General features: G+C 41.4%; 1 protein-coding gene across 9 annotated transcripts in view; it reads right to left on the bottom strand.

Moving 5' to 3' along the window:
- Window positions 1–452: 452 nt before the first annotated feature.
- Window positions 453–12,078, bottom strand: part of CYRIA (CYFIP related Rac1 interactor A) — a 101,108-nt gene continuing 89,482 nt past the window's right edge. For all 9 annotated transcript variants that reach the window (XM_070512570.1, XM_044771975.2, XM_070512573.1 and 6 more), the window contains 3 exons: window positions 11,329–11,455; window positions 6,299–6,369; window positions 453–4,108 (listed from right to left, as the gene is read on the bottom strand). In XM_070512570.1, the coding sequence (XP_070368671.1) occupies window positions 4,045–4,108; window positions 6,299–6,369; window positions 11,329–11,455 (262 nt within the window). In that variant the 3' untranslated portion in view covers window positions 453–4,044. The remainder of the gene's footprint in view (window positions 4,109–6,298; window positions 6,370–11,328; window positions 11,456–12,078) is intronic.

The raw sequence follows: 12,078 nt of genomic DNA, 5'->3' as shown, positions 1-12,078 counted from the left end.
GCTGGTATGAAGGGTATTCAATTCCTCACTAGCTGTATTCCTCTTGACAATCACTACTCATTTTTTCCTGCCTTTTGACCCTCAAAACTCATTTAATTAGGGTCTCTTTCTCTCTTTCTAGGCCTCTTCCCTCCTTTCCTTCCAGCTTGTGTCCACTTACAATTTGTCCTTGTGTCAATTTACAGAAAATTTCCCATTTCTATTCATTTTTCTTTGTATTTTGTATAGTGCATCATGGAAGGTATCTCTTAGGGACTCTGACCCATTAAGAACACACACAATTAGGTCTCACGTGATCAGCTTAGGAGGTGCAGGCATTAAAAGTAATGCTCTAGAACAGTTCCAACGTTCAATAGTTAAGAGAATTGCTTAAGTTGCCTGAAAAATGTACTTATATGGAATAGGTTATTTGCTGATTTTGCCAAATTCATAAAGTGCTACTGCACTCAAAGAAAGATTGAAAGAGCCTTTATTAGGGTTTCTTAGCCTCCTTGGACAAGTAGGTCTCATGCATTTCTAGATTACAATCGTGTCTCTGTTCATTTTATGCCTTTTTTATAATGAAGGGTCTTTGCTGAAATGAAGAAGATATGCCTGGTACCAAGAGCGGTCCATTTTGAGTATTTCATGTTGTCTATGAAGAAACTGAGGCTGAGGGAGGTGAAGGGCGGATGGTATGATTTCCTAGTCCCCAAAACAGATGCTTAGCAAATGTCTATGATTAGCATGTATCAATGATGATATGCTTATCATCCATTCAACCTGGAACATCATGTAAAGTAGCAGTGTGTTTTTAAATATATGTACCAAACTTTAATTTTCATTTCACACTCAAAACTTCTGTACAAAAAGAGGCAAAGCAGGCAAAAAAATTACAATAACTTTAGCAAACAACATATGACAACTTTAAAACAGCTTTGTGTATGCAACAGCCTTTATGGATGGAGTGGGGGAAATGGGCCTCTAAAGGTTTTGTCTCTTAAGTTAAAATTCCAATGTTTATTATTAACATCTAGAAAAATTCACAGCTGTCTAGGATACAAGATTGAATGAGAAGTCTCTGAATTCTACTGGACAATTGGATCCCAAGATTGAGTAGGTTTCATTTTTCTTTTAAGGAAATACAAAATTATTTTTACTTAAATGTGATGATGTATCAAAAACTTCAGTTTACCACTAATATCTTGATATAATGGTGATGACTAGAAACAAACATTGACGAAGCGTGATGTCAACTAATGGTTAAAAGATAGTATCCAAGACTTTCTTTCTGGTTGTCAATTAATACTCCAGCCCTAATGGGTCACCACAATCCAAAACATTTGTTGCCACTTGTTTTTTTTTTATTACAATTACTTGTGGCACATGAAAGCTTTCTGAGAACAATGTTATAATGCCAAAATAGCAGTGCATCTGAGAAATGTAACTTTCACCCTGTTGCTTGCCCCAAAATAAATATCTGAGTAAAGGAAAACACAGTTTATTTGGAAACTATGAGACGTTGGCGTCGAAAATGAAATATAGTTAACATTGACATGGATACTTTCGCTAGCACTTTCCCCTAAACCACTCATGGGTCTTGGACACATGTGCATGCAGCACAAAAAACATGACTGTTCAAGGACTCCTGATGCCTGGAGGACAATCTGTTAAAAGAATTTGTCTCCCACAATAGTTCTGGAGTGGACCCAAGGTCCATCACCTGTTCGTGATCACAGACATTCAGTTAACCTGTCCTCCTGATAGTCGCAGGCCCTGGGCTTTTGGGAATCCATGTAGCGGTGAGTCTTGGCTTTGAGACAAGATGGCCTGCCTAAATTAAGGCAGGCTTGCAGCCCCTCCCATATGTTTGGTCCCATTTGATAGAAAGTCTAGTGAAAAATTATAAATGTGCTCAACTACTTACTCTGCAAGTCCTTTCCTCTCTCCAAAACTTAATCTCCTCATCTGATAAAGGAGGAAAAATGGACCCAATGATGATAAACACTGAGTGCCTCTACATTTCTAGTCTTGACAGTTGTTGCCCAAGGATAACATGTGGCTGCCAAATAGAAGAATATTTCATAAGCTGAATATTTAATGAATTTGTTCACTCAGTATTATCCCATTTTCTGGCTTCCCCTGGGATTGCAGTATCCCTAGGTTTCAAAAGATCTTGAAGGCCGTAGAGTACATTTCTATTCTGATGAGAGAACTCCCATCCAAGCAGCTGTACTTGTTCAGCTTGAAAAGCTGTAAGGAAAGGGGTCTTTCCTCTCTCTGTTGACTGACGTTTAGATAGAGACCAGGGAATCTGTTCTGCCGCTCGACTGGATTTCTTTGCTAAAAATAAAATAAAATGAGAGTATATCTACCTTTTTCTTGGAGGACTCAAGGGAATGCCAGCTGGCCACTAATGTCCAGAAAGCAATAGTGTGACAGCTCATTCCTTGGGACATTGTGAATGACACCAAACCCTCATGTACCCAGATCCACCTTCTGGACTTATCATTCACTGGGCAACTCTTCCTTTCTACCAGAAATAGGTAAGCAATTATATAGGCCAGACTGAGGATTTATTTAAAAGTGTCCAGCCTTATCGTATGCATAGGCCACGTGGTGAAAAAGAAAGAGCATGGAGTCAGGAGTGAGGCACCCTGCGTTCTAGTCCGACATGGGGGTGACCCTGTTTGACTCCATCCTCTGTCTCATTTTTCCATTGGAGAGCAGAATAGAAGACTTAAAAGATTCCATTCTAAGCTCTGATCTGCAGACAGAATGACTCTAGGCCTTGTCACACTGTTAATCATCAAGATAAGGTGGGGGGATGCTTACTGGACTCTACTTACTAAGGAAAAACATCAGACTCAGTTATTTTAACGGCTCTTAGCCTTGTAGGGCTCTTGGAGATTGTCTGTTTTAATTGCCCATTTTACAGATGGGGAAGGTGAGACACAGAGAGCTTCAGTGAATCCCCCAAGATCACGCTGTGAATCATTAATAGGGCTAGGACCAAATCCAGGTACTCATACCAGAGTTTTACACACTGCAAAAAGCAGTGGGGTTGGAGAGGAGCTGCCTTTTAAATACCAAGTAACCAGAAAATGTAGATGCTTTTCCCACTCCAAATTCTCCCAGTTTTCTGGTAACTCACAAAGTGGTCTAGACCTCCGTTGCCACATGAATAGTCCACAGAGGACAAGGCTCCTATTAGGAGAGACTGTGTGTCCAGCACTCCACAAACAACTGGAATGTCAGCAAACTTACCCACAAGTTCAAAGGCAGAGCTCCATTTCCCCGGCCCTGTGGACAGAGGGTTGAAGCAGAGAGCTGACTGTCCTGTTGCCTGGGTACCCTTCCTCCCAACCTGTCCCCCGCTTCCAAGACAAGCACCTTCATCAGCCCGGCTACAACAGCACATCTATCTATTCTTGCTTCTCTCCCATGAATTGAGTCAAACACAGGCGATTTTCCTCTTGTGAAACTGAAAGGGAACTTTAGAGGGATACAAACCCAGACAGAAAGGGAATATGCTGATGAATAAAATCCGTGCAAAGAGGAGAGTTGCACGTGTGGTTTGCAGTCTGAGGAAAGAGAGGGGGTGTGCTGAATTCACAACACTTTCGTGGATTCCTCTCTCCCTCTATCAGGATAACAGTTGTGTTTCTTGCAGCTGAGCTGACACAGGAAATCAAATACTTCGTGTTTCTATAACTATACTGCCCAGAGAGATTACACACCTAGAATTAAAACACTACCACAAACTATTGGGAATTTCTGATTGTTACAGGTCTAGTTAAAGGACTCCAGTGGCAAAGATCAAAGTCTCCAAATCCTGCCTTTGGAGAAGGGGGTTTTGTTTTAGACACCAAGGTAAGGCTCTCAAGTCAATTTATGCTCTGCTGGGTTGAGTCAGTCAGGATACAAATTAAGGTCCATATATTTCAGTGACAAGAAGGAAACGGTTATGTAAATACACAAGTATTAACATCAATCTGTATTAAATTATGTAAACATATACATCTTCTGAGGTCAGTACATAGATCCTCTTCTTTGAGCAGAGTTTTACTGAAGCATTGCTCGAATCTGTTTGGAAGTCGATTCATCATTCAAGTGCTTTGTAGTGAACCTGGATGAAGAGATAACGATAGAGTTCAGTGTGCAAACAGTACTCAAGGCTTTGATAAGGGCTCACCAGCCCATCTTTACCTTGGGAGACACAGTCACTGTTTATAAATCAAACTTGGGCCTGGTTATTTAGACAAAGAGCCACACTTCAATGCCCAGAGTATTCTCAAACAGATTTAATATTTGATTCTTCTTTCCAAAGGAATTTTATCTTATGGTTATTAAACAAGTAGATCTTTTATCTAATCAAATAATTGCACAGAGAAGATATAAGCCATCTCATTTTCCAGGGAGGTAGACTTCACATGATTGAGTGCAGAATCTTGGCCATCTAGGCAACCCCTGCTGAGCCACAAATTTCAAAATGCAGGTTTGCATAGCAACATTAGCCAAAACTGAAACGTTTATGGTTTTCTACTTTTGCGGTAAGGCTTATCCTCATTGCCACCACAAGGGGGCAGAAGAGCAGGTAAACAAACCAAGAAAAGTGATGCAATCGGCAACCTCACATTAAACTGGTGTAGATAAGAGTTGATGAAAAGGAAGGAAAAGAGAATTAACATGAAATAAAATCTTGCCCATGTCCTAGGCATGCCATGTAAGTCTACGTTTCACTCACACTAACTCTTTGCAGGAGGGGTTTTTGCCTCCATTTTACAGATGAGAAAACTGAGATTCAGAGAAGTTAAACGGCCCGTTCCAGATCACAAATACGACAATGCACGATTTATGAACAACGTGTGATTTCTGATTTGGACCCAAGTCTGGCTGCCTCAAAAGCCTGTTCTCTTTCACTTCATCCCAGTGCCTGCAGGGGACACAAATGCTAACGCTCAGATGGGACTCGCAGCCTACCACAGAGCCCTACTCTCAAGGTCTCGTTTCATTGAATAAAGCTGGAAAGTGCAAGAAATCCAGGAGCTAAGGTCTTACTGAGTATGGAAAGCCAGCCTTCTGTGAAATGGGCTCAAATGGAGAAAACCTTGGTTGAGCCACAGAATCTGGAAGGCTGCTATATTAATGCCCTATCTGTTCTGAAGAATGATGACTTAGTAGTTGCACAAAGCAGCACCAGCCTCAGTGCCTAGTTTATTCCTTGCATGTGTGTCTCAGCTGCTTCATTTATTAAAAGGGGATGACAGATCAGCTTCACCTCTCTGACTTGGGATGAGTAAATGAGACAATGTGACTGGGAGTGGAAAATAAAACATGAGTGTTGCACAGAGGAAAAGGATTACTGATCCATTCTACTTATAGTTATTGAACACCTACTGCATGCATGACGTTGAGTGGAACTGAGGGAAATCAAAGATAAATAAGACAGCAGGGACCACAAGCCTTCCAGGTTGCCATCCAGTACTGGAATGACATACACAGTAATGTGATTCAACAATTGATATAAATGTGTCACAGCTTAAACATAAGAATCCCTTCCCTGAAGTGGCTTAAGCACATGTATCGTTGGGAGAGAGGGTACTGGGTGTTGGTAGCTGAGAGGAGCTGTAACAAGAACAGCTGGGCAAATACTTGGGCATCCAGACAGTGTGGAGTAGGGTTCTCAATTCTGGCAGCTGCACATGTGAACACCCAGGGAGCCTTAGAACAAACAAACACAGAACAGATGCGTGAGCCCCACCCCAGGGATTCTAATTCATTTGATCCAAGTTGGAGCCTGAGCATAATTACATTCAAAAGCAACCCACATTAATTCTCACGTGCAGCCAGGTTTGGAACCACCAGTGAAGAGGGAAGTGAGACTTGGGAAGTTGCTTCTTCTGACAAGCCTCCACTAACCACAAAGCAGCGTGGCGGGGAGTTAGGCCCGTGACCTGGTGGTCACATAGACTGGGGTTCAGGTCTTAGCTTGGCCATCTGCTGTGTGATTTTTGGCAAGTTATTTGACTTCTCTAAATCTCAGCTTCTTCCATCTATAAAAAGGAAATGATAAAAATGGTGCTGACCTCAACAAGTTGTTGGGAAGATTAAATGTGTTAAGACATGCAGAAGGTTAAGCCTGGCACTCTAGTCCTTGGTCCCGACCTCAACAAGTTGTTGGGAAGATTAAATGTGTTAAGACATGCAGAAGGTTAAGCCTGGCACTCTAGTCCTTGGTCCCTAACAGCATCTAAATTTGCAACCGATCTGAAGGGTTGGCTGTCCAATGGGAGTCTACCCCAGGGTTGAGGCTCACCTGAGGGCATTCAGCAGCCCCTCCACACTGTCCGGGGCCTGTTCCTTCAAAACTTTTATACAGCCTTTCATCTAGGAGGAAAAAGTACATTTGTTAATATCCTAGAAAGTCTGTCCATAATAATATCTGTCCATGATAACCCCTGTCCACAATAATATCACATTATTTTTGCCCACAGAAATCAAACACAGAAATGACCAACAGAACTTCCTAACCCCTCAGGCCAGTGAGCTGCTCTTCTTGGCTTCTACAAGGTTCTGTATCAGTTTTCATACTAAACTGCAATTGAACATTTCATGTGCCTGGCATTTGGGGACAAAGACTTGAGGTTTGGATCTTGCCTTGGACTCCGGAGCCAAGTGTGGGGATTTCCCTCCAGTCAGTGCTCAGTTGAGATTGACTACATGAATTACAAACCTGATCATTTGGTGCCATCCTTCTGCCCAGAATGCTGTTCCTCCTTCAGATGTTTGACTGGCAAACTCTTAACTATCTGTTCAGGACCCAGCTGAAGATCACTGACACCAGGCAGCCTCTTCTGACCTCATTCCCTTCATTAGGTAGAAGTAACCACCACCTCTTTGCTTTCCCAATAGTACACTGGCATTTAACAGAGAACCATGGAGATCTTGTACCCAGATTAATTTGTCTCCCTCAGTAGACCAGAAGAGGATTGGTAAAGGACAGTGGTTAGGAATGTGAACCACATGGAGCTTGCCTGGGTTTCATCCATGCTTGCATGTTTAGCATCTTCATGAACCTAGGCAGGTTTCTTAGCTTTTTGTGCCCTTAGAATATAATTTATTCATAATCTGGGAAGTGTATGAAAGCTAAATTCATATAGATCATATTATAGTATGCATATCCTGGAATTTTTTTTGGCAAAGGAAGAAATTTTCTGCAAAGAATACCATCACTCATTTTAAACTCAGATGTTCATGCCCTGTATTAGATTTGGGTATACTAATGGCCTCTTTTATAGTGGTCATTTATAAATATTTTCTGTGGGTATACTTCTGATATGTTGAAAGTTTTTTCTGAAAGGTCTGATAAAACTTGATACATTGATGGAGGCAGCCAGAAACACAGAGTTGAGAATCATTTGGGGCTGATGTAGAGGCTCATAAAGAAAGAATGTCCTGGTCAATCAGAGATGTCTCTCATGAGTGCAGGATAGGATCAAGTCTAGGGATGCAGAGATTGGGTCCCTCTCTCGATAGAGTTCATAGTCTAGTAGGAGAAGAGAGATAAACGGCTCATTATCATAGTGTGATATGTGTTCCTTAAAAAAATGCCAAAGGAGCAATGGGAACATAGATTAGAAAACAGATGGAAGAGCAGTGGGTACTCTCTGGGAACTTCCAGTTCTATTTCAGGCTGCTTAAAGCCTTGGGTGTGAATAACGAGATGCAGTCAGGGATGTAGTCAAGGCCAGATCCACTGTGAGTCTAATAGTATGTTAGGGAGTTGGGGGCCTTTGCCTGTAGAAAACACCCTTGACAGATGTTAAACAATTTAGCAACATGGTTAATATGGAAAAGGATCAGAGGAAGCAAGACTGGAGACAGGAGGACCAGTGAGAGCCCTGAGGGTGTGGAATGTGGGAACAGCAGTGGGCACGGAGAAGCAGGGAGAGATGGGGTGATTAATCTGAGGTCCAGTACATAGGACTAGGTGACTGATAAGATGGGCATGAAGAAGAGGGAAGATGACAATTCCTAGGTTCTGAGGGACAACTCCAGGTTTCTGGCTTAGAGGCTGGATTGGAGGGAGGTGAAATACCTATGAGAGGAACCCAGGAGGAAGAACAGATTTATGAGGAAAGGAGTGCCTTTGATTTGAGGCCGGCTATGTCTCAGGTGTCCAGAGGAGGTGGGTTCTGGAATTCCGAGTGAGGTTTGGGCTGGAGACTGGGGTTAAGGAGCGATTCCTTATTGAATCATTCCATCTAATTCTAAGGAAATCATTGAAAATGCCATCTCACTCCAGGTCACCTTTCCTGGCACCCAAGAACAGCCTCTGTTCTCTAAATGACACATACCTGCCCCTTGGGCCTCGGTGACTCTGCTCTGATGATTCCCTCTGCCTGGAGGACTTCTCATTCTCTCTGTCCATTTGGTAAAATCCTATCCCTTCTTCAAGGTCCACCTCAAACCTCATCCTCTGTCTCTGCCTCTGAGCAGAATGAGTTTCTCCCTCATCTGGGTTTCTAGAGCTCACTGTGCATCTATTTTGCACTCCAGGCACGATGTTTGTAAGTGCATAAAACAGAACCTCTTCCAGGGCATCACAAGGAAATATTTGTTTTTTCACAGTTGATGCTGATACCCTAAGGATTTATAAACTCAATGCAGGTAATTAATTACTGGCTTAGGAGCAGCCTGATATCTGGAAGAAGACCTTTTATGTCATCAAAGAAAATGGTCCATCCAATACATGTTGTGTTTGGTAAACCCAAAACTTTCTTAGAGATGCATGCAAACTTCAGTATGAACAAACCTTTCTTAGTGAGACCTACATGAACAAATACACTTCATCAAGACTATGTGTGGTTAGATTTAACATTATATAATGTTTACGATCTCAACAGAAAGACTCAGTAAATGACAAACAAGGACAAGCTTTTTAAAGGTTAGGGCTATAAGACATAATTGTATACAGTGTATTTTCAATTGTTGACTCTGTGACAAGTTAACAAATGGCTATGGTAAATGAGAATGTCCTATGAGTACCAGGTAATAAATACTTTGTCATATTCAAATGATATTCATGGAATTATTAATAAAGTTATTTATACTCAATCTATAGTATAAAAAGGTTAAAGTCTCACAAAGAATACAGTAAAAATATTTATTGGTATGAAAAAATTTCCATAATATACTGTTACGCAAATTAAATACGTTTAAAAATAGCCATTATAGCAGGGTGCTAATTTGTTAAGCACATATACACACATACACACAAATATCTATATGAAAAGAAGGGACATATGTATGCTGACATATTGATAGTGGTCATCTGTCTATGGTGAGGTTACTACAGATACATTTAATTTTCTGTATTTTGATTTCCTGTATTTTCCAAAAGTTTTTATACTAAATACTTATTTACCTGGTAAGCAGAAACAATTTCATTAAAAATAATGAAGACTCTATGAAGAACCAGGACTAGCTGTGCTAGGAAGCCAGAACCTCAAAATGAGTAATCCAAGTTGCATTTTTAACTGATAGATTTTCTTACATTCTTCAGACTCGTGGCCCCTCTGGGCACGTAGACTTTCTGTCTGCACAGTACTAGAGCATCAAAGATGCTGTTCTGGGCAGATGAATGAGCACAGAGTGTGCCGCCCAAACTTAGCCACGTCAGGATGTTAGGACCAAGAGGTCCTATTCTGTACTTAACAGGCTTTAAATCTATAATTAATAAGACAAGAAATAACAAGTGTTGGAGAGGATGTGGAGCAAAAGGAACTCTCATACACTACTGGTGGGAATGTAAACTGGTGCAGCCACTATGGAAAAAAGTATGGAGATTCCTCGAAAAATTAAGAATAGAAATACCATATGTCCCAGCTATTCCACTGCTGAGTATTTATCCAAAGAATATGAAAACACGAATGCATAAAGATACATACACCCCTATGTTCACTGCAGCATTATACACGATAGCCAAGATTTAGAAACAACCTAAGTGCCCATTAATGGATGAAAGGATAAAGAAGATGTGGTATATATGGAATACTACTCACTTATAAAAAAAGATGAAATCTTGCAACAACATGGATGGACCTTGAGGGTATTATTCTAAGTGAAATAGTCAGATGGAGCAGTCAAATACTGTATGATCTCACTCATAAGTAGAAGATAAAACAACAACAATGACAACACATAGAGATTAGATTGCTGGTAAGAGGGGAAGGGGGGAGGAATGAGGGTGAAAGGGGTGACAAGGCACATATGTATGGTGACAGATAACTAGTCTTTGAATCATGAACATGATGTAGTCTACACAGAAATAGAAATATAATGATGTACACCTGAGATTTATATAATGTTATAAACCAATGTTACCTCAATAAAAAAATAAACAAACAATGAAAAAAAGGCTTTAGATTAACATATGGTGTACACTATTGGGTGGTGTTGCAGGCAAAGGCTGGATTGAGAGGAGGTGTGCTTTATTTTGCAATTAGCAGGAAATCACTTGTACTCCCAAACCATTTGTTTTCCAATTATATTCATTCATTCAGCAAAAACTCTATGGAGCATGTATTGAACGCCACATTCTATGTGCCAAGTACAGTGCTAGGCAGTACAGTGCCAACAGACATTAGAGTACAGATCATGGTCTCTAGCCTTGTCAACAAACTCGGAGTCTGTGAGGGAGTCAGAAAATCCAAAATGGTAAGTGCTCGGGGGCCAGAAGAGAAAGAAGGCTCTGATCCATGCAGGGCACAGAAGATGTGCTGCTGGATGAGGTGACATTTGAGGAGCATCTTAAAGGAATCCACCCATCACAGAAGAGGGAGGGCACTCTGGGCAGGGAAAAGGGCTCAAGCACATTCCAGTGACAACAAAAGCCATGGGAGTCAGGTGGAGCAACTGGCAGGGGCGGGAGGAGAGGAAGCTGAAATGCCATTTGGAATTTGACCACGGTGTCTTGTTATCCAGTATCTCCCAACGTTTTCCACATTAAGACACATACAACATATAAAAAAATATATTTATATGGCACACTGGGTAAACTGAAGGGGCAGCTTGAAGCTAAGTGTCTGTTGACCTGCTTGGCTCTACAGGTTGAGGTGATCAGCAACCTCGTGGTCCTGCTATGATTTTGAGGTTGCATGTTTTGTTGGATGTATGTAAAAAAGATCTGACTTCCTGTTATGAGGAGAGCTGCCATGATGGGGCTTGCCTCTTGGAGAGATCACACTTAGTAGAGGATGGAGGAAAGAGAGGCAGAGGGGCAAGGTCTGTCTGGCAACATTCACAAACTCTTATTTGGAAAGCGCATTTTCTAACTATTCTTACGTCAATCTTGGATGTCTTGCAGAAAGCTCCCATAGGGTGGACGTGGTCGTAGAGGATGATGACCCCCACCATCACCCTCATGCAGAACATCAGCGTTTCTTCACTCGTAAACCTACTCCTGTACTCCCTGGAAGAGAGAAGAAATGGCAGTGGCGTTACTTCCTTGCCAGAGCACGTTCATTTCTGGCTCCACATCTGGCTACCTTAGACGCCTCCAATCCTCTCTTGAGAACAATCCCAGACCTGCAACAACCAGGTTAATATGTTCTTAAAGAAACCCATGATGATAATTCTCCTTGAATCTATCCAACCAGCAATTCAGTGTGAAAATAAGGTAAATTAGAGGGCAGTAAATTCTTTTCTCTTCTGTCCTTCAATAGGCCAGCTCATCACGTACATCACTCCCCCACCCATCAATCTTGAATATTTTATAGCAGGTCCCTCTGGCTGTCCAAGATTATAGAGAATAATGGCTTCATTATGGAAAAAAGAATCAGGCTCATTTCCACAAGAGCAGCTATCATTTCCCCAGTCAGAGTAACTTCTTTTGTTAAGACACAGGCTGCAGCCTGAATTGGATTGGCAAAGATACCTAAAAGAAATTATGTACCATTCACTGGGCTGAGAGTATTTGTGGAGTTTCAATTTCGTTCACTTACATTGACAGGGTCCCCAGTGATTCAGATAATTCAGGGCAATTCTACAGACTTTCTTAACATCTATTTCATTAGGAATTGGCCCCACAATGAA

The sequence above is a fragment of the Equus asinus genome, chromosome 6 (assembly GCF_041296235.1).
Source record: "Equus asinus isolate D_3611 breed Donkey chromosome 6, EquAss-T2T_v2, whole genome shotgun sequence".
In the NCBI taxonomy this organism is placed as follows: domain Eukaryota; kingdom Metazoa; phylum Chordata; class Mammalia; order Perissodactyla; family Equidae; genus Equus; species Equus asinus.
Note: the sequence above shows the minus strand (reverse complement) of the source record. Positions and strands in the feature narration are given on the sequence as shown.